The 23558-nt window shown below is 43.0% G+C and overlaps 1 protein-coding gene across 3 annotated transcripts in view; it reads left to right on the top strand.

The window, feature by feature from the left end:
* The first annotated feature begins 370 nt into the window (after positions 1 to 370).
* The window catches only part of FRMPD4 (FERM and PDZ domain containing 4), a 455926-nt gene continuing 432738 nt past the window's right edge, over positions 371 to 23558 (top strand). The window contains exon 1 of one of the 3 annotated variants that reach the window (XM_036227302.1): positions 371 to 733. In XM_036227302.1, coding sequence (XP_036083195.1) covers positions 702 to 733 — 32 coding nt within the window. In that variant the 5' untranslated portion in view covers positions 371 to 701. Of the gene's footprint in view, positions 734 to 1426; positions 1955 to 23558 lie in introns of those variants that run through there. The other 2 variants (XM_036227304.1, XM_036227301.1) reach the window with 2 other exon arrangements.

The following is a 23558-nucleotide window of genomic DNA, read 5'->3' on the forward strand; positions in this document are numbered from 1 at the left end:
ACTCAAATGCAAAAGTGCTTCAAAAATTAGAAAGCGTGATGCAGACCCGAAGTATAATTATTTTACACAAACAGTCGGCTGTTCAAAAGTCAGGGTCCCTCTCGCCTCTTCCAATCCCATCCCTGTTCGTGGAACTAGTCTATCAGAAGCTAAAGGAAAATTGATTCTATTTATTTTTTAAATAACGTAATTTTATGCCTGAGTTTCAAATCATTTAGATACTTCAGATTGCTACTGATTTTATGTTTAGTTTTTTAAAGAAATGCCTTTAAAAAAAAAAAAAAGTGCTGGTACTTGGTGTGAATACCGAAGCCTTTACATACAGCAGCAGACCCGGATAGGAACACCAGTCTGGGAACTTTAAATCTATTTCCTTTTTCCTGATCCCCTCCGAGAGCTAGAAGCGCACTGGCCACATCCTCCAGCGTTTCAGGGGGTGGCATCTTTTCTTCGCGGTGGCCCTGCCATCAGGTGGACGCTTCTGAGTGGGAGAACACACAGTTTGTGTAGCCACCTGACCTTCAGAGAGTCTGGGGAGAGATTTGAAAGGATTTGAGAGAAGAGGCCTTGAGACTCCAAGAGAGGGAGGACAAGAAAAAGGGTCCCCCAGGAAGCTGGAGCCCCGGGGAGACAGAGCTGAGTTATTGAAGAGGGGTGATTATCCCAGATAATTATGTAAAAGCGAAGGCTAGGAGTTCTAGATGGCTGCAACTTGGAGTTTGCTCTGCCTGAGGTGAGTGTTTATGTTTCTGTGTTTTTGTTTTTTGAGTGAGGTTTTTTGTTTTTTTTTTTTTTCCTTCCTTCTTCACCCACCGCTCAATTTGCGAAAACAGCTGGCTGCCCGCCAGATCCCCGTTTCCTCCCTTCTCTTTCTTTCCATCCTGAACCCCATTCACACTGGCTCCTGGGACCCTCCTGTCTGCGCCCCTCTAGTTAAAGAAGCAGCTGCATGCGCCCCCACCGCCCAACGCCTCGCGTTCTTATTTTCTTATTTCTCCGACGCTTCCCCGGGGCCGCCGGCCAGAGACACACCTTCCCGGCCAGCCCAGCTGCCACGTCTCGCTCCAGCGGTTTGGGGGGGAAACGGTGGGAACTCTGCGCTCTTCTATGGGAGCCCCCCGCACCGGGCATTTATCTGCCTCCGCTTCCCGCTGACGATCCACCCAGCCTCGGTCATCCCCGCTCCTTCCCCATCCCTAGTTTTGTTTATAAAACAAACCGAGGCTTTGGGCGACCTGCGGTGGCTCTGGCTGTCCTTTGCCTTGGGGAGGGAAGGGTCCAGGTGTGCCCGAGTCCGTTAGTTGGAGCCGATCTTTCAGATCGGAAGGCACACACGGAGGGAGCGACAGGAGAGCACCCCCTCCGAGGTGGGGGCGGGGAGAGGAGCAGGGACTCGGCTTGGGGAAGGAGGCTGGGAGGCAGCTGCAGTGCCGCGCGGGGTGCGCGCGTGTGTGCCAGCGCGCCCGCCGACTCCCGGCCCCGGCCGCACTCCGCCGAGCGGGGCAGGCGCGCCGCCAGCCCGGGGCACGGGAGCGGCGCCCCTCGCCCAGGCCTCGCCTCCGCAGGGCGCCCCGCGGCGCTCCGGGCCGGGGCGCACTGGGCGGGGCGCACGACCCGGCCGCTCTCGCCGCCCCCGCCCCCTCTCCATTGAGTTTTCCCTGCACGGGCGCCCATCAATGGTCCTGCTCCGGGATGCACACGCAGCTCGCGACCGGAGGGGGGTAGCAGCCGCCGCCTCCAGGTGCAGGCTCTCCCGGGCCGCCGCCGCCACCCGCCGCCACCCGCTGCCGCCGCCGCCACTCGAGCCCCGGGGCGCGCTGAGGTCCCGGCCGGCCATGGGGCTGCCGAGGCTGCCGTCGCTGGCGTGAGAAAGGGCACGGGAGCCGCCGCGCTCGGGGTCCCCGTCCGCCTGCATGGATGTCTTCAGCTTTGTGAAGATTGCAAAGCTCTCGAGGTAGGGGCCGCGCCGGTTCCTTTGCACCCAGGGCCGCCGCTCGGGCAACTTGGTGCTTTATTCTCCGGGAGGCTGGGGGACAAGCCAACGCTGCGGAGAGAGCAGCGGGGCTTAAGACAGCACCGAGCCGAGGCGGCCGGGGGCTGCTGCGTCCAACTTCTCTCTCCCTGGCTCGCGGGGCTGGCGTGTCCACGGGTGTAGCCCCGCACACAGGGACACACACGCCCTTGCGCACACAGCCAGCGGCATTCACAACAGTTTGTTTTCCCTTAGGAGAAGACCCGGTGGTGCTCGGGGGTCACATGTGTAAATTCGTATCATTCGGGGCTAAGAGGAGATGGGTGCAATCGCCGCGGCCGGGGGAAGCCAGGAGCGCTTAGAGCTTGTCTACTCCTAACAAAAAGCAGTGACAAAAAGTGGCCCACTTCCCCCAGCCCCCACCCCCAGATCAGACCGCCACACACTGGAAAAACTCAGCTTGCAGGTTGACCAGGTGTGCCCAGCAGTGACCTAGATGCTGAATTCAAGGAGAAGGAAGAGAAAGACCTTTAGCCTTCCTTCCGGTAATTCTGTAGTCCTAAGCCTTGCAAGATTTAGAAATTTGCTTCCAAGTGGCCATGTTGTTGAAACGGAAGGGAAAATCATCATTTTCGGCACAGATTTCTCGGGCGGTGCTGAGAACGGAGAAGAACATTGCCACTTTCGGGCCGCCCAGGTTTTTATTACGCCGTCAGAGCCTTCCTCGGCCCTGCTCACGCCTTCGGGGTCTTCATGGAGCCCAGGAAGCAGGTCTGCGCTTGTTGCGATGTGGCGTTAACCGTGAGAACCTGCTCTGAGAAGTCTTAGAAGACTGTACCCCACTTTCTCTGCCCAGGTGTCTGGAAGGACCGGAGCTCCCACAGCACTTACCACCACAGCCTGGGGGAGGTAGACAGTAGGGCTTTTCTAGGACAGGGTTCGGACTCTCTTGCAGTACAGAGAGAATAATTCTAGGCTTTCCTTCACTCCTTACTGTCAGGGTGGGCCGTGCTCATTGAATCAGGCAACAACGAGCAGCTTCAGGTAGCCCGAGTCCGAAATGCATGTTGACTTTGCATTGCTAGATTATACTTGGGTCGTTTCAGAAACATACAGTTCGGATGTTGCTATTCGGCTGTGCCCCTCTCTCCAACATCCTCAGGTCTTTAACTCACCGTTCTAGCCCATCTCCACCTTCCCTCTCTGCTCACCTGGGTGGGTCTTAATCTCACAAGCAGATTTCCAGGGAAAGGGCCCCAGTGTGACTCAGAATGGGTAGGTGTGAGGTATACAGTTCGTGGGTCAATATGTCTCTCGGAGTAGCCAGTGCTGAGGCGTCGCCCTGCTCATCAGAAGACAGATGGGTCAAGGAGAGGATGATCGGAGTATAGCAGAGCGTTTCGTTTCGCACCAATGTCATCGAGGGCTATGGCTTCACACTTCCATTCTATTAACTTCCAGCTTGCTTCTGCCTATGGCTGATTTATAAACAGCTGTCAAATCATGAACCATGGATGGGAAACGGCTGTGAGCAACAGTTTAGTGATTGCCTGGTGCCATCTGTGTGATGGACAGAGTTAAAGCCGAAGGAGAGGGAAGATCAACCAATAATATCGGTGAAAGTAACCCAGGTAGATTTGGGTGGCCTCAGCTGATAACAACGATAAGGTTAACGAAACGTCCAGATCCTAGATTCGGTCCTTAAATCCTGAAGCTTGGGGGAGGACAGTGCCGTGTGTGTCAGGGAAAAGATGTTTTAGGCTCATTTCACTAAATTCTAGCATGCCTTCATGATATTCCCAAATCTGGGTTTTTGCAAAATCCAAGCCAGGCTGTAGGGGCTTAGTATGTTATTTTAAAAAGAGGTTAAAATTTAGTAAATGAGTGTGAATTTCCCTTTCTATCCTTAACGCGATCCACACAGAGTGTTTATTCTAAAGAGAGAAACTGCACATGTCCTGAGCTTATGTGCCGATGAGATCCTTCTTGTTGGTGGGTGTGAGCTCGACAATGGTCCCTAAGCTGAAATAGAAAAACCTTCGGAGGGTCATCAGCACGCAGAAACACATGTTTGCAGCTGCTTGTTTCAGCCCTTGAATGAATGGTCTCACGTGTGTGATTTAAACACTGTTACAGAAATGAAGTTCTTTTCTCAAAGGTGAAGTGTAAAAGTGCTTACACTGCAGGACTCTCCTGATTTTTAAAATGGTTAATCTTCCTAAAGGAGTTAGCTGTGATCAATGTCGCTATTTGAGTGTTTCAGAATCTCTTGGTTTAGAGGTGAGCACACGTATTTTTACCCCAGGCCTTAGCCTGGCCTTTGGTTCCCAAGAACTTGAGTTTCTAAATGTTAATTCAGAAAGCTTTGGCTGCAGAAAGCGCACCTGATGTTTGCTAAATGTCCTATCTGTGAGTAAAGAGAGTGGTAATTACAGAAATTTCCCAGAGAATATTAATCCACACTGGAATTGATAAGCAGCATTCTTTTTTTTTTTCTTTTCAAAGCGGCTACATTTAACCACTTGTTCCCAGAATTTATGCCTTTTTAATCATGTGAAAAATTAGAATTCAAATTGCCCCTCAAGAACCCGGTACCATCATATGATCCTCATTAAAAAATTGCTGCCAAGCATTGGAATAGCTGGCAAATTGCAATCCTTTACATCATCTTTTGGAGTTGTGACCCTCAATTGCATCCATCGTGGGTGGCACAGTGTGTCATGGTTCTATCTGGAGATGTGTTTTCTTGTTCTTCTAATTTTCTGGTTATTAAACTGCTTGATAGTTTACATGCAATTTTACTTCTCTGTTTCCTTGGTAACAGTTATATATCATTTTCCATCCTTATAGATTAGAGCATTACAGCTGATTGCCTTATAAACCAGTAATAGTATTAAAGTAGGCATATATTTTTATTGTTACTGTTCTCTGTATCGACTATTTCATTTGTAAAGTAGACGCACTCTTTGAAGTGTTTATAGAATAATGCAGTTCAGTAGAAAAACATGATTATGCCCCTTTGCCTAAGGGAAATGATTTGAAACCCAAAGCTCATAGGGGTGTTATTAAACAGAGACGTGTTCATGGATTGAATAGCCTGACTTCATTTATTTTCTTTAAGCAAAATGGCAAATGCTTTGAGATAATGATTGGGTGCCAATTATTCATACGCAGGCTATTTCTTGCACTAGTAGGTAAATTTGGGGGCTGCTGTATATTGTTTTGCAGTTTGCATGGGTTATTTTGTGGTCTATACCTATAATAATAAAGTGCTAATTTCATTACAGATGTCAGACATTTGAGGAAGCATGAAAAACTATATAATTTCCTCAGATTTTTATGTAAAATCTATTTAGAGACTAGTGGGCTTCTATTTTGTTTTCCTTTTTCTTTATTCTGAATTAAATATTCTTTAGGGAAAGGGGAAAGTTAAAGAAGCAATGCAAAAGGTCAGATTTTCCCATCTCTCCTTTTTACATGAATAATTGCACTAATGTTGCTGGTAACAGTGAGCTCGGGAGGCTATTAGTGAAAAGCTCCCAAAGACTCTGGATTTGAATTTTATGAAACCTGCTACTTGCTCATTGTCTCAGTCCTTTCTGAGTTCTGCTGATTTTCCTGGCTGTCAAGAGGTGAAATGATGAACAGTTTCATAACAGAGCTAGATTCCTGTTTTAGGAATATTTAACTCTGGTTTCCCAGGGGTTGCTAGTTTGCAGCTGTGAAAGTCTAGTAGCTAGCAGTTCGGTGGGGTGGGGTGGCATTTTCTAGTTCAGGCTTGTAATGTTTCAAGCATCTCTCTCTCTCTGACTCTCTCACTGTCTGTCTGTCTCTCTGTCTCTGTCTCTCTCTCTCACAAGTGAATTTCACCTTCTTGCTATCAGAATTTGATATGGATGGTCAGCTGCAGTGAAACCTACTTGTACTTTAAAAGCATGACCTGGAAATTCTCACTATTTATGGACCTTCTAACTGTTCGTTCTTTCTTTACACACACACAGACACACTTCAACTTGATTACTTTGTTATTCCATTTGGAGTTTGCCATGGAAATTTAGCTGTGAGAGAATACACATTATCGGCGAAATAGAAATTTATCTTTAAGGAATGGACTTAAAAAAATCACTCATTTCATACTAGGCTCGATGAGAAAATTGACAGCAGTTTTTGCGTTTGTTGAGAAATACAGCCCTGAAATCTACCACGTTTACCGTTACCATCAAATGATCTTGAACTTTGGAAGCTAGCCATAGCAAGGAAAGAGAATGATCAGTAGGTTAAGGCGGGGATTGGCAAACTCTGGCTTCTGGGCCAAATCTGGCCTCCTGACTGTTTTGGTATAGCCTGTGCGCTAACAAATGGTTTAAAAATCTTTTTGTCAATTTTTCAACGGTTCGAAACAAAATTTAAAGAAGAATAGTATGGAATTCGCACATCAGTGGCCATAAACAAAGTTTTATTCAAACACAGCTAAGCTCATGTATTTGACTATTGTCTGTGGCTACATTTGCTGTTAAAACAGCAGAGTGATATAGATGCTGTGGAGAACTTATGGCCTGCACGGCCTGACATTTTATCTCGGTTAAACAACGCCTTTTCCTATTTTCTCTTCTTTACATAATCAGCACATGTGTGTGGGCACAGGTCTAACCAAATACACACTGTCAAAGATCAACAAAGCCAGACACTAGTTAAAGCGCCAGGACAGATTTTAATCAGGAATACGAAGACGCTATTGCAATAAGGAAAAGAGGCCAGTGTGAACTCAACACAAATTCTGTTTGTGGAGAGGTGACCGGGCATTTTACGGGGAGAATGAGGGAGTAGGGAGCAAGTGAGCTAGAGAGCGAGAAAAGGTGGCCTTGATGCTAGTGAAACCCACCTGGGTGTGCTAACTGGCACTTACCTGACTTAGGCTCCTCCCCTCCCATAGAGGCCCTATCTTCAGCTGTGGTCAGGCTTGAGTTTTCGCAGGTAGGCATGTTGAGGGGGCCGGCATCATCTTAGCGAAGTGGCCTTGAACTGTTCGAAACTAAGTTTGTGTTTGATCAGGTCTTAGTAAGCCAGAGCTGAGACCCAGTGGAGAAAGGGCTCAGAGGAGCCTGGCTGGAGTGTGGTTAGGAAGACTTGGTCAACACGTGTCGAATTTAGCATATTAAGTACGCAAATTCAGCAGAGTACAGTCACAATTCACATAGACCTCATCTTTATCGAAACTTCTGATGACAGATCATTTATTTAACTTTGGGACAATGACCATTAGAAATGAACATAATTGCCCTATTGGATTTTGTCGCACTGGGGACAATTTTGCATGCTTACTCTGCTCGCTAAGTTGGCCTGCTTCCTTTGGGCCGAAGAGGTACTTGTTAGAGAGATGCTCGCTGTCCAACGGCCTTTAAACTTCTAAACGAACATGGGTGGAAAAAGACTGGGCAGCGGTACTCGTATAGCCTCATCGGACATGCGCTGGAGAACTGATAAACCAGTCCACAGGGAAATGCCTGCTACTCCCTTACAGTACACTTGAGCCTTCTGGTCCTAATGGCTGATGACCTTCATTAATCGTTTTCCAAGTGGAAAGAAAACTAGATAAGTAGATTTAGTTGTCGGCAGAGGACTGGAGGCAGGCAGGTGTATTAGTTTGGAGTTGAGTTTAGCCCAACTCTATTATGATTTGACTGAGAGCATTGTAATGAAAAGCTATACACTACCTTTATTTTAGTTTTTCACAGAGCAAACAGAAGAAAGGAAGGAATGCCGCCTTTCTTCTGAGCAATTTAGGCCATTATGTGCTTAAGCTGTGAAAATTATCTAGAAGAAATCTAAGCCTTAGTTTTAGATAACACAGTTAACATTCCCATTTTTTTTTTTCCTGGCAGAGAGATGAGAAGGATTTCCTGCCTAAACTCTTCTTTTAGAAATATATTTTCAAGTATGGTTTACCGTACTTGGCAGACGATAGTCTAAACTAAATAATTAGCAAAGTAATATACAACCCGATCTAATACTTCTCGCAAATAAATTATTATTGTTTGTTTAGCCTAGCAGTCATGATGGGAAACTCAGGAATGTAACAGACTACACAGTTTAAAAGGAAGTGGCCTGCTCTTGGACTAGGTCTCAGAGAAGAAAATTTTATTTCTGTGTTGAAATTTGAAGCAGTTCTTTTTCCGTAATTGATGGTTAAAAGTAATCAACTTGAACTTCTAAGAAGTCTGTGTTTTACTGCTATAAGCTCAAGAAGGAAAATTATGATTATGCTATAATGGGTTTTTACAGAGGTCAGTAAGTTTTTATTTTAGGAAGGCGTTTATGAATGATAGGGAAATACTGTAATTTTTATGAAAGAAGTATTTCTCAAGTTTGAAAAGGAAAAGCAATTTCTGTACAATTATAATTTACTGTAGGATTTTCATTTTTTGTCTTGGTCGTTTTTCATATATAAATTCTGTGAGGTTTGCTTAATTTGAAAATAATAACATGATAATTATCTAACAAAGATGAGCTGTAAATAGTAGACCATAGTTCATAAAATTAATGTTAAAATCCGCCCAATGAACGTAGGAAGGAGTGTATTTATATACTTAACTGGCATGACTATTTAACTGGCAGAAGATTGCTGTGGTGGCGAGCAGGAAGCCAGGTGGCCGATTCCAGACTGTTCCGCGTTGGCTTATACATCCAACCACGGTGATTTTACAACGGTCCCTCCAACTGGAGTCCAGGGTGCTCGTCTCTTATGAAGTTCACATCCAAGTCCCCAGTCTTGACTCCGGGGCAGGGACGCTTCGTAGTGTCAGGTTTACCGAGGCTGAAGTCTGGGATTACTTTTGTCACAAGCCCCTCACCTGGCCAATTGAACTGGGACTCAAGGCAATGCCCTCCTCTGTGGCTTAGGGCACAGGTTAGTTACATACTATAGCCCACCTGATTTGTTTAACTTTTTAAAATTTGACTTAATTTATAATAGCTCTACTACCAGGTTTTGTGAATGAAGTTTTATTGGTTCACAGGCATGCTCGTTTGTGCATCGTCTGCGGCTGCTTTTGGCAGAGCTGAATTCTGTAGTTAACGACTGAGACCACCGCATGGGTTGCAAGGCCTAAAAAATTGCTCTCTGCCCTTGACACAGGAGCGTTTACGGTTCCTCCTTGAGCTCTCTGCCCAGTACCAGTCCTCAGATTCCCATCTGGGGCTCGAGCTGCGCCCCACGTGTCTGCCTTCTGTGCCGGGAAAGGTAGATGTGTTTGGGGGCACCCAGCAGCCAGCCAGCACCCCTGAGAACTCTCCCTCTTAGCACTTACTGTGCCACTTGGAGCATCATTTAGAAGCTGTTCTAAAGGGCAGATCGGATCCTCTGTTTCTCGTTTATCTCCTTGTTTCTTAAGGCTCAAGGGGTAGAATCCACATTCTTTATCTCTACTGTTCAGGGCTTGGGCTCTGTTTTCTTTGGGTTTCTCATTTGTGCGCACTTGTTATTTCTGGCCCCCCCCCCCCAAACACGTGTGTGTGTGCATGCACACAGACACACACACCCTCTAGCTCTGTTGACATTTTTAGAAGTCCTGAATGGTGTCACGACTCTTAGCCCTTACCTGTACTCTTCATTTTGTCTGGACCAATCTTGACCTTGCCCCCTTTTCCCATAGAAAATCACCGTTTGCTTTGACATGTCAGGTTTGTAATCTAAGCTTGTTCCACGTAGCTTAGCTTCTCCGCCTCCCCAGTCCTGGGTGAAATGGCTCAGCTACCATCTTTTATTGGTTAACATAATGCACCTTCTGTAGTGGATGAAGCCCTTGGTTTGTGGTGGCTTCTGTCTCACCGCCTTGGAGCCCCAAGCTGTCGTTCCAGGTGGCGGGAGGGGGCACACTGCTGCACGCTCTCGGTCACAGCCCCGGGAGACGGAGTCTCTCCTCCTCCACGAGAGATTCAGGTTTGGACTCCAGGGAGGGACACGGGGGAAGACTGGGTGGGAGGTTTCAACGAGCCGCGCCTGAAATTGAACGAGTCATTTTACCGATGCTCCAGCCACCCGGACCCTGGCCACACCTAACTGCGAGGGCAGCTGGGAAATTTAGTTCAGACGTGCAGTCAGTCGGCTATCTTCATGTGCCTGGCCCTCATCATAACATTAATTCGCTATGTGGTAGATTGCGCTTTTGTTCCCAGTTCTGGAACCTTCCATGAATCCAAGTCTTTTTAAAAACTATGCTGGGTATCCCAATTCCTCCTGCTAGAGGTTGAGTGTCCTTGCGTGCCCCCTGCTGTCGGGGTGGTGACTTGATTTGGCCAACAGAACACAGGCAGGGGTCAGTATCCACGTGGGTGGAAGGTCTTAGGAGGAGTGTGCATTTCTGTTTTGCTGCTACTTGAAGAACCGCCTGGGTTAGCCTTCGGCCCCAGGAGCTAGATTCACATGGCACAGCACCGTCCTGCAGACCTGTGAGCATGAAAATAGACGCTCGTTGTTGGGTGACATTGAGTTGTGGGCAGCTTTGTTACGCAGCGTTGTGGTGCCAACCGTGGACTGGTCCATACTGAATTATAACCAAATCTGGTCTGGGGTCGTGTCTCATTTACAAGCTCTTGGAGGGCAAAGCCCGCTTATAGTAAACCTCCTTGGTTCAGCGTAGATACTGAGTAAGTATCTGGTGAATTCTGAGTAAATCCAAAAGAAACCACCCCAGATCCCACATCGCGTCAGGTAGCGATCATCACAGATTTGCCCGCTTCTGTACTTCATTCAGCAGGTCGGACTGCTCTGGAGTTTTAGCATCTGCTGCCACTGATCATTTATTGTGCCCACTGGCCACGTCACAGTGAGTGCTGCCACCCTCGCAGCTTGGGACCCAGTCCCACATCTGGGCCCGGATCGGCTCAGGCTCACATTTGTCTTCTTTACCTTCCTGCTAGTCCCGAAGGTCCTAGGTGTCTCCAGTTAGACATATTGTTTTTCTCCTGCAAGGAGAGACCTGGAGATAACATTTGTAACGTACTTAATGATTTGGTAATGAGTGTTTTGTGAACTTAAATGTGATTAAAAATCCCACGATCAAGGTATCTCGTATGCAGTATATTGGAAAAATGAAATAAAGGACCAGAAAGCGGAATACCCACTGTACTAAATGCAAGATATTTTCTTGCTAAAGTGCACACACTTGACTTAGAGTTAGTTTTTATATCACTCTTCTAAAATATCACAGGGAATGAGCAAATTTTAAGAAATGGATCTATGAGAACTTTGCTTAAAAATTAACATGAAATACAGTGCAGCCGTGGGGGAAGAAAAACAAGGAAATTGTCTAAGATGTAGACAGTTCTCTGGATCTATTTTTTGTTGAGTGAAAGTAGTAAGGCCCAAAACAGTTTCGAAAGGAGGGGACCTTGGATATATATGTCTTGTGTTTGCATAAAAATGACTGTTAGCATACACAATAAATTAACAACAGTATTTAACTCTGTAAAGAGGGATAACGGGGTTATGTGTGAGATGAACTGGCTGCGTGGCTGGTCCCCATGTCCCCATCCATGCTTTCGATTTTTATTTTATTTCGAGTTTCAAAACCTAGGAATATATTAGCTGTTAAATAAATTTGAACTTCAGAAAGAAATAGTATACCCAAATAACTCCAAAGGTCCAATAATAATACCAAGAGCTTTTTAACATGTTTATTCTGATCGTAAAAGTAAGATAACTTTATAGTAAATATTTTTGAGAATGTGGAATATAAAGGAAAATATGTAAATATTTGAAATTCTATCAGCTGGATATAATAACTGTTTATTTCTATTTCCTTTCATCGTTCTATTTTACATAGCTAATACATATACAAAATTCTATACTTAAAGTTTTACAAAACACTATGTTCCCATATTATTAAAAATTCTTTATGAATATAAAATAAACAGCTGCATATGCCATGGTTTTTTGAATGACTTCCTATTAACATTTAGGTCGTTTCTAGTGTTTTATTTTGAACAATAATGTGATGAATATCTTTGCAAGGAAGTCTTTTGGTTTCATGGACATATTTTTTATAACGTTAATAATCGCATACTGAGTATTTCAAAACTCCTAAGTCAGAAGGTAGTTTGAGATGTCATTAAAATGATATTCAAATTTTATGCCAAAATTGTGGGTATTCTAGTTCCTCAAAGGTCTTAAAGTTGACAGGTAGCATTTGTCTTAGAAGTTAACCTCATGACAAGACTTGAAGCATTTGGCGGGAAAGCTTGAATGATGGTGGCTGGAAATTCAGGTGGAACTTTAGCAAGTCAGATCTTTGTTTCCTCAAAACAACTATGGGAAAATCATGCGATATTCCCCTCTAAATTTAATTCTCTTCTATTATTGAACCCTAGAATAAGCAAATTTTAAGAAATGCATCACTGAGAAGTTAGATTAAAATATTCTGAAACACTATACAGCTGTATAAAATAAAGAACAAGGAAGCACTCTGTAGCCATATGGAACAATCTCCCGGATGTATTAATTGAAAATAGCAAATTACGCAACAGTAAGTATGCTGGTATTTACATAGAAATACTGGAAAAAATACATAATTAATAAAAATGTTATTAGAATAAGGGGAGGGAGGGGGCGAAGAAAGGCTACTTAGACAAAAAAAGAAAACTGGGTAAATATCCTCCAAAATGTGATAAAATGTTGGAAAATATGCCCTGGAAAATGTAAATTGCTTATTCACATAATTATAACTCTTAATTTCTTAGTTCTCTCTATTTAAATTGAATGAAACGTAAGAGAATACTGTAATATATTAAGGATATATCCAAAAAACCATAATGGAAATTTTAGGTCTATAAAATTTTTATGATAATTTTTATTAGCAAATTAAGATAAAACTGGAAGATGATCATACCATTATAAAAATGATATCTTTTTATATAGAACCGAGTGCTCCCAAGCAAAATTCCTTCAGTTTTTATATCTAGACCAGGCTTTCTCTGATAGGACTATAAACAGAAAAAATATTTTTCTTCCCCACCCCCAACAAAGACTACATAAAGTTTTTTAAACTTAAATTTTATTTATTTTTGGCAGCATTCCTGAAACTCTTATCCTCCGATAGTCTCCCATCCACAAACAACTTGGTGTTTTTTTGAGAACCGCATTCTGGGGATATATTGATGGATTTTTCCTTTAGGACTGTAATTTGATTCTGATGCCATTAGTTCATAATTTGGCTTTCCGGTTGAGATCATGTTGACAGGCTAAAGAATAGAGTGCTATTTAACTAAGTTGATGAAACACGTAGGAGGCAATAAAGTGCCTAATCCTTCTTGACTGGTTAATCTTTTACTTTATCTCACTTTAGTTCTGATGTAGTCATGTATAACCCCAGAAACTTCCATTTATCTAGACTACAGTGATGTGTTTAATCAAATAGTCTAGCTATTATAGTTAAACGTGTTAACATTTTTAAAAGATAACCCAAACATAAGAAGATACATGCCTAAAACTAGACTGGGCATAATTCAGAGTTTTAATTCTGACGTAGAAGTCATTTTCAGTTTTTCCTGTGTTCTAGATCAGGGGTCTAGGTTTGGCAAACAGTGGCCTGTGGGACAGTTCTAGCCTGTCGCCTGTGTTCGTAGAAAGCTGAAAATGGTTTTTCCGTTTTTATAGGTCCCCCCAGATCAAAAGAGTAATATTTCATGACACGTGAAAATTAAATGACATTCAGATTTAGGTGTCCATAAATAAAGTTTTATTGGCACACGGCCACACCCATTATGTATTGTCTATGGCTGCCTTCTAGTTACAATGGGAGCTTGATGGTTGTCATGGAGACCAAATAACCCCAAAGACTAAAATATATCTGCCCCTCTGTAGAAAGTTTGCTAACCCCTGTCCTACATCATCAAATATAATCAAGTGTTTCTTGTTGGGAGGAGATCACAATATGTGGATACAGATTTCGATATATAAATATTTTTATCTTCCTGGGTTTTTTGAAATTCTGCCTAAATTGAAGGTTAGACCGTATCGCTTTGCACTTAGCGAGGATTCTCTTTAAATGTTCCTACTGTGAACAATCCTTTCTCTTCCCAAGTGGATTTTAAACAACTTGAATAAGAATTATGCTGTAAATGTTTATATTCTCCTGCCGTGCTCTCTGGCTTTCTCGTAAAGAAGATGTAATAACCTACACGTGCTATGTAGTAAAGGATTCAAAGCAAAAGGCTAATGAACTGTTGTTTCCCCTTTGTCCATTGATTGCTTGGCTGCGTGGTGGATACTTTGAAGGGAAGTGTAGAAGCCACATTGGAAAAGTAGGCTTGCTTAAAAGGATCGAAGAAACGGGAGAGGATGTATCATCCCTAGAAGAGTTAACTGCCCCACTAGGTTGTCCTACTGTGTCCGATTCCTTCGAAGAGGATATCAGGACTCCACTGCAGCACACGGAGTTCATTTAGGGACACCCATACTTAGTAGTTCACATATAACCTGAATGGTTTTTATGTTTTAAGATCAAAAATGGCATACTTACCATGCTTTCTTATTGTTTATCAGTTAGGATATTTTCACTGCAGATAAAGGAATAGTTGACGAACAGTGGCGTAAACAATCTATTCCTAGAGGTAAGTGGTTCCTGAATGAGGCCTCATTCACTCAGGCTTTTTCCTTCTTTCTACTCGGCCACCTTCATGCTTGTTACCTCATGGGTGTAAAGTAGTTGCCACAGCTCCAGGCATCACATCATATGACAAGAGTCAGAGGCAGGAAATGGATCGGTTGGAGCACTGCGGGCATTTTTCTTCTGAGTCTTTTTTTTTTTTTTTTAAATCATGGAGGAATATCTTTTGCAGAAGCTGAAACTCCTCCTTCAAAGTCTCCTTGGCCAGAATAGATCACATGGCCATCTCTAGCAAAGGGCAATGAAATATTCATTTCGGGCTCACCTTCCCAGGGAGCCTAGCATTCAGAATGGGGCTTCCAGTATCATGGAGGAAGCAGGGAAGAGAAGCTGAGAAAGCAATCAACATGCTGTTCTTCTCCATTATTTTCTCTATTTTTATTTAGAGCAGCACTTGGAGAACAGCAGCAAGGCTGTTATTTGCAAAAGAAAACACTTGAAATTTGGAAGGTAGCTAACAAGTGTCCATCTGGACACCATACTCATATTCTGGTCGAAATATGTGACCCCTAGCTTTGTGATCAAACTGAAAGTGTATTCATTAGGATACCGTCAGCAGCAAGGAATAGAAAACACAACTACAAAAAGCTTAGAGAGGAGGACAATTTACTGTCTCACAGAAGAAATGCAGAGATAGGGCCATTTTAGGATCGGTTAACTGGATTCAAAGGCTCTGGATTTTGTCAGCTTTTTCACGTGCCATGTCTGCATGTCGACTGCACCTATTGTGGATGCAAAGTGACTATGGTAGCTCTAGTTATTGTTTCTTCACACAAAAAAGACCGAAGACAAGCAGAGGGGAACAGGACATGTTCTTTCCATGTCTCCCTCTGAACTTGCATTGTCCAGAATTATCATGGTGTCTCATGATTTTCACAAATCTACTTGGCGAGGGGAGTTGCCATGGCCGATTTAGATGCAGATGCCAGCAAACTGTGATCTGCAAACCAAATATAACCCAGCACCTATTTGTATAAATAAAGTTTTATTAGAACACAGCCATGCCGGATCATTTACATATGATTTATGGCTGCTTTTGCACTATAACCACTGAGATGCGTAGTTGCAACAGAGGCTATATGGCCTGCAAAGTGTCAAATGTTTACTATCTGGCTTTTAATAAAAAAATCTATTGCTCGATCCCCAGTTTAGAGAACCAGTGGTTCTCAACTTAGGGGCAAACGTTGGGCAATACGCTGGAGTGTTCTAGTTGTTTGTAATGTTGGGACAGGAGTCCTAGAGGCATATTGTGGGAAGGGGCCAAGGATGGGAAGCATCCTAACATGAGGAAAACATTTCTGTATAATGAAGAATCTTTTCCCTCAAAATAGCACTGGTACCCCCACACTGACAAACCCTGGTTTCTTTAGTGTGGGACAGGGCCTCAGCTCCTGCCACCTCGTTCTCACGCCCAGCTCAGCATGTGGCCATCTGATACCTCTGCAAACATGAGACTCTGGGAAAAAAGGAGACTAAACGACTGTTGGTTAGGTAACCAAGGACACTGGCTCTGGAAAGCAGAGCGGATTTGCTAAATTGATCTCCAGAAAAGGACAGTTACATGGGTAACTGATAATTATGGACTGACTCATCGTCGCCTGGTGCCCCGATGGGGAACCACTCACAGTGCCCGGGTTGTATGCGAGCTGGGAAATGGGCCTGCCTGCGCTTCATCTCCTACGGGACTAGAGTTTATAGGAACTAAAAAGGTCTTTTCTTTCATGCTGTTCTGTAATGGACAAATTATTTTCGACTGGAACGTATTAATTGTGTGATCGAAAGTAAGTTTTTAAAGATAGTTATAAACAAGTACTTTAAAATTAATTTTCTTGGTTTTTTATTATAAAATCAATTAATTTATTAGGCACTTTTGTCGGACTGTCATTGAAAAGAAATTTATACTTGTGCATTTCTTATTCCTAACCATTTTCTCCTTGATTGAATAAGGGTAATAGTTCATAATAAAAATGTCTCGGCTATACATTTTTATTTATCTATAGCCATTATCACGTTAAATAAAGGCACGGGGATAGGTATGAAATATTATTAAGTATTCCCACGAATGGGTAGGTATAGATCTTACATATTGAACAAATCCGATGTTTGATGGTTGCCTAGAGTATTGTAGTAACTCTGCCTTTTTAGAACCAAAACCCACGGTAAGAAATCTATTTTCCATTGTCACCCAGTATATGCGTACATCATGTGCACACACACGTACACATAATTAAAATGGAAGTTTTGCAAAATAATACTGAGTTGAATACAGTCTGATTCTGCTCACTGTACCCTTTAAAAAATTTTAATTCTGCCGAATGTAGCCCATTGAAGTAGGTTCCTGACCCCCCCCCCCCATCCTCACCCAATAAATTATAGCCCATGTTTGAAAAACACTGGAGTTGTGGATGTGCGACTTTTTTCCTGTCTTGGGAACTCCTTCCTCTTATTGCTAGATGGCTTCTCCTCCTTTGGGACCTTCCCCTTCCATGTGCCAACCACAGCCTACCTGAGTGGCTGCTGGCTGATCATCGTCCCTCTCACCTGGACATCACTGATGAGAACTCTTGCCCAGAGGTTTAAAAAAAAAAACTTGAGTCAGTAAAGAAGGGCTTGTTCCTCTGTGCTGACAGCCTTTAAGAGTGTAAGCCCACAGCTCCCTGAAGCCATGGGTGCTGGTCCCAGGGACCTCTGGCTGAGAGCCTGAGTCAGTATCTAGTGAGAGTCTCGCAGGAAGGACTCTGGTAGCATCCAGCCATGCTAGAGGCTAATGAACCTGGGTGGACTTACCTAGACCAGTCCAGATTTTTTTTTTATTTAATCTAGTCTATGATGGTTCCTGTCCTGAAAAGTTTTAATACGTACCAACCAGTATAGAAAAGGTAGGCTCTGCAGGTGACCTTGCATTGACTCTGCAACACGAGCAGATCAGCAAAGACTGCTCTGGCATCTGGAGTGGCCTAAGCCTTTTGACCCTTACAATCATCACTTACGTCAAGAGGTGTGACTGCATGGAAACTTGTAGAAGATAAACCTACTGTATATGTACGTGTGTGCACATGCTCGTGTGTGTAGATAGGTCAGAGATTAGGAAGGAAAATGAGAGGGAGGGTAAACAGATTTATTGGGGGAAAAATTGATGTTATCATTGGCAGAGAAATCCATTTTCCTATAATTCTGCTTGTAGTCTTTTTTTTTTTTTTTTTTTTTTTTTAGTTTCTGCATAGATGTGACTCCTGAAGACTGCTGGTCCCAAAGCCTTGATTTAAACTTAGGTAGGAAATCAAACACGTGTTGTTTGAATTGAAGGTTATCAGACTGGGCTGCAAGGTGAGGAAGTAGGTAGAGGTTCTCAATAGTTGTAAACGCTCCATCAGAAAATGTTTGTTTCTCCCTTGCGCAAATGAGTGCAGCTGACGCTTTGGACACCTTGAATCTTTGAGTCTCTAATGTACCCTCTTCAAACTGCTGTCTTAACATCAGTAACACTTGTTATTTTTTTTAACAGACTTTATTGAAGCATAGTAGTCGTGCACAATTACATCATAAGTGGTAGACTCAGTGAATTTTCACAAACTGAATATACCCATGTAACAACCACCCAGGTCAAGAATTAGAATATAACTTGAACTCCCCTGGTCCTTTTTGAAACCCTTCCCAAAGTTAACACCTGTCCCGACTTCTGTCACTGTCAGTTAGTTTGGCCTGTCCTTGAATGTAATATAAATGGGACATATTTATGTGTCTGGCTCCTTTCACTAAATAATATGTATGAGACTCACCTGTTTGTGTGCGGTTGTAGTTCATTTATTCTCATTGCTGTATAGTATTCCATCACATGACGATCCCCAATTTATTTATCCATGTTAATGGCTGTTCAAACAGTTTCAGGTTTTGCATAGAACAGAGCTGTCCTGAGCATCTCGTACCTTCTTGTGATGACCATATGTATGTATTTCTGTTGTTCATATTTCTAAGAGTGGAACTGCTTGCTCCATAACTGTCATTTGTAGTCACTCATGTTTCTCTCTCTCTTTGCTAGACTATAAATTCTTTGAAAGGAGGGACTGTCTTATTCACCATTTTCTAACCCCTATAATTATCAGGGAAGCTATTACATACGAAGCTATTACACAGATTTCTCGAACACTCTGGAAAGCGCTCCTGCACTGACCTTTGAACGTTAATGCGGGAACAGGACACAGGTGCTCAGGCAGGCTCTGTTGGCCCGCCCATCTGGATCGAACAAGTTACGGTAAAGCTGTTGTAACAAAATAACTCCAAAACGCGTAATGTCTCCAAAACCAAAATCCTTAACGTCTTGCTCTCGCGAGTTCTCCAAGTGGTGATATAGGGACTTAAATTCCTTCCATCTTGGGGATCTGTCATCTTCAGCATGCAGCTTCCAAGGCATCACACTTGTGTGCGTAAAGCAGGTCAGTTTTGCAAGGACAGAGCTGATGACAAGGCACAAGTCTCCTGTCTGCTCTCATCCATTAGTGAGAAGTCCCTTGGGTTTCATGAATTCGAGAAACTGGCCGCTCCTCGCCACAGAGAGCTTTCTTATTGTGATTACCGTTTGTGGGAGAGCTCACTGCCTTTTCAGCGCTCTGTCCCTATCTGAGGGGTGAAAAAAATCTTGCACTCGGGAATTCTTGACGGCTTCTCTCGACAGTTGCTCCAGACCACCACAGTCTGTCTCTGCACTCTGTATTCCCTTATAGAAATTTGGCAGCGACACCTCTCTCTTATGCTGGGGAAGATTTAGAAGATAGATACAGTCAGTTCTGCTATAATGCAACATATGTGTTCTTGAAATCGTGGCTGGATTTCAAAGTTGTGTTATAAAAAGCACCAGGTTTGTAAGGGAAATGGGTGAAAGACACTGTACTTGAAATATAAAAAATCGGTTGTCAATGACCCAGTAAGAACAAAGATAAGCTAATAAAAATGATTGGACAATTTTATACAAGGCAAGAGGTTAAAAAAGAAGTAAATGCTACACTACACATGTCATTTTCCCTCGAAAAGCCTGAAGTTGGCTTGTGGAAGAGGCGTAGGCGGGGTTGCAGCTTGCATGTCACTGCGAAGGGGTGAGGGCGGGTAATCTGAGCCAGAGGGGCGTGTTGTAAAGGCAGAGGTTGGGGGGGGGGTGTCTTCTAACATGTGCTGTGAACCGAGGGGGCTGTAGATGTTGAGGTGTGTGCATGTCTGTCTGTCCGTGTGTACGTACATTTTGTGTATTCCTGTGCAGCTGGATGCAGTTTTTTGGGGCTCAGAATGATTCTTCTAGATGAGAATTGCAGGAGCAAACAATAAATCTGCATTGTACTTAAATCATTTCCAAATTCTCAAACCACACAGAAACAAATTCCTATTGACAAAACAGATGCCATGACAGAACTGAGCTACCAGGGACGGTGCAGAGAGTGACAAGGACCCACGAAGTGGTCTTTATTCATTGCAATGAAGTTCTGATTAGTACATATCTTCTTATCTGTGGTTATCTTTTGCAGAATGTTTGACAGCCATCATTCTCAAAGCACAGAGGTTGCTTCCAGGTAATCTAGAATTGCCTATCGTTTGGAAGTTATTGTTGCTGGAAGAGTATGCTCATTTCTTTCTGTTTTGGGTTGTTCTGCATTTTCAAAGTAATGATTTCTCCTCATTGGTAATCAGCACAACTCAAATAACCTGAACTTTAATGGTTCCTCTGTGGCTTTCATTCCCTTTTATCTGCATGAAGATTGCTCTCTTCTTATTAATACTGCTTCGACATACAATTATCTTCTTAGGAAGGCAGGAAGGTATCACACTCTTTAGAATACCCTCGTGTCCAAAATAAATGATAATTTCTAGTACAAAATGGGTCAGTTTTAGATTGCATTGTTTTTATTGACCATGCAGTGGTTTTGAGGGTCTAGAATATTAGCATAATAATGGGACTGATAATAATAGTGCTCTTTGTATTGTTAATCACCAAATGATGTTATGTGATATATTAATATTAGTATTAATAATAGTATTGCTAATGCTATTCCTAATATTATTAGTATTAGTATTGTTACTTAGTTCTGCGATTTTACGATTACTAACATACTTTTTACTATTTATATTAGTAATTATTTACCTCTTCCAAAACATAATAGTCGATGTCACTTCTAACTGCCACCGCCTCCTCCTCCTCCTAGTGCTATTGCTGTTACCACTTCTGCTTCTCCTACCGTGACTATCTGAGATGTATTGAGGCTTACTGGGTCCCACTCACTTCGATAATAAACAACAGCTGCACAACGACATAGTCAGGCGGGTCTTATTGTTGATCCTGTTTTGCAGAGGAGGACGCTGAGGGTCAGAGAGGATAAGTAGCTAACTCTCCAACGAAGAAGCAGACTCGGGATCTGGCCATCATTCCAGAGTCCCTACTTGTAGCCACTATGTATACTGCAGAAATTAATGGCACTTTTCTGTGCTGGCATCATTTGTTTCGTAAGATCACGTGGAGCTGCCTTTTTAACCAATAAAACTATCTTAGAGCAAAGAGAATGTTTACATTCCTTGTCGTAATTTATATCTTTCCAGAGCTATAGAATCAAACACGAATGGTCTCACTTCGTTCAATGTGGGTATAATCAACAGTGCTTTCTTCCCTCTACTTGAAAGAAGTGATTTCTATCTTCATTACCAAAGGAAATAGAGCAATTTGACATTCCTAAAATTTCGAGTAACCTTCCTTCTAGACAACCATCCCATCAGTTAGTCTCATCTTTCTTTTGAACCTATACTGCCTTTGTACATTTTGTTAGAGAATTAAATGAATGCAGTCTACTCCAAAGAACAATAGCTGTCATGAGATGTCAGAGAAGATGAAAAAGTCTGCATTGTGGAGGTAATCTGAATTTGCAGGTAAAGCTAGTTATTTTCCTCCTGGAATAATTGTCGGAGGGTCTGATTATGAATCGTCAGTGGCATGTATAATGAACTCTAGGTTGGGGGCTTGTTTCTCGTATCAAACAATGATTATCCAGTTGGAAGCAGTGTCGAACTCCGGATTCATTCGGTGGAGTCGTGAGATCCATTTTTGGGAACACCATATCAAGCCCAAGAAAGTTGCTGGTGGTTTCTAAGAATAAGATAAAGAGCCTGTAGGAACAGAGGCTTTGAAATGACTGTGGTACTTTCTCCTTGGAGCTGATGTGGTTGTGTGAGGCATGTTAGTAGACCAGCTGACCCACTCGGAATGCCATAGTAAAGTAAATTCAATCTAGACTGTCCTAAAAGCAGATGCTTTTTTTTTTTTTAATGACTTACTTCCTGTTTATCATTTTCGATGTCATTCACCCTTGAGGCTGAAGACCACAAGTATCAGGAAATGTTGGTTAGTCTGTGTAGCAGTGAGTCACAGTGGTAATAACGTATGCGTTGGGATTCACTACCCACCACAGATAACCTGACAACAGCCTCCGGGGTTCAGTTCCAGGCAAACCTGGGAAGACGCCTTCACTTCAACCCCTAGCACGTCCCCTTCCCTGTGGTAAGCATGGCATTTTCGGGTCAGGAAGATTCCTTCTTGACCCAACACACACTCTGCTTATGTTATAAATTGGTGAGATTTGATAGGTTTCTTTTCCAATTTCAGATGTTATGATGAGCCATAGATTTTATCCATTTACAATCTTCACCTTAGTAAATGTTTCCATGACTCAAATGTCCAGACTCGTTGTGTAAGAAGTCTCCTTCATCTTATAGTGACATCTTTTGATGCGTCCTTCTTAGGTCGCATCATGAAACATGGAGGAAGGAGGGGAGAGAGGGCACATTATTTTGTGCACAGGTGAAAATGAAGTAGATGCATGTTAGGAGATGGTTTCCAAATGATAAATGGAGCTATTAGGTTGCAATTAGGGACTCTATCCTTCCCAGTGTGCGGGCGGCCCGCAACAGAGATATCCAGGATCTAATGATATTTGTTGGAGAGATTTCCCCAGGACTTCCAGCAAAATCAGCAGCTCCAGTGAGTGATTCCTTCTCCTTCTCGGGGGTGGCGTTTCTCCCTGTGTTTCTACCTCTCCAAGCCTAACATTATTCCTATTATGATTTTTGCTTTTATGTCCATTACTACTTGATCATTCTTGATTTTGTAATTTTTCACAATTGGATTTCTTGGTTCCTGTGACCAAAAAATGTTGCCTGAGACCTCCTGGTTTCCAAGACTGGTTTTGATGGTGGCGCTCATTCTAAGTCCCCTGAGCTGGGTGAATTACAGCCTTTAGGGTTTTAATGTGGTGTCTGGCACTGTTTATACTGGACAGCGCACTGTTCCTTTTGCCTCTAAGATAGCACTTTCCAATAAATGACTTCATGGGCTCCACCATGTGCCAGTTGTAGGATAAACATTATCAGTTGTAATTATTATACTATTGTTTCCTAAGCAACCACTACATACTGATGGGTACATAGAACAGACACAGGCCTGCCTTTGATTACTTTTCAGCAGTTTTACATCAGCAAGAATGAGAGGTGGTAGTTTCAAGGGAATTAGGATAATTATATAAGTAATTATCAGTGGTCCCAACGTTCGCCTTATAGAAGAGCCATTTTTTACAATCAGTCTAATGGGATTTGTTCTCACTCACAGGCGTGGCTTTGCGCATAGACTATTGCCTTCCGTTGGAAAGAAGCTGATAGGATGGCGGATTCTTAAATGGGGAGGGAATGAGTACTAAGGGGTACCTACTGAGGTCTGGTAAAACTCCCAAGGGAACTCATTTTACTCAGGCTTTTGAAGAGTTATTCGATTCATGGATGGAAGTTGTTCCTTGGCTAATGGAATCATTCTGAAATGCATGTGAAATATTTCAAGGCAGGGGCACTGGGCACCTGCTTTTGATGGGAAGATGATATAGTGGACTTTCGAGCTGAAG

The sequence above is a fragment of the Rousettus aegyptiacus genome, unplaced genomic scaffold, assembly GCF_014176215.1.
Source record: "Rousettus aegyptiacus isolate mRouAeg1 unplaced genomic scaffold, mRouAeg1.p scaffold_m13_p_9, whole genome shotgun sequence".
Taxonomy (NCBI): Eukaryota; Metazoa; Chordata; class Mammalia; order Chiroptera; family Pteropodidae; genus Rousettus; species Rousettus aegyptiacus.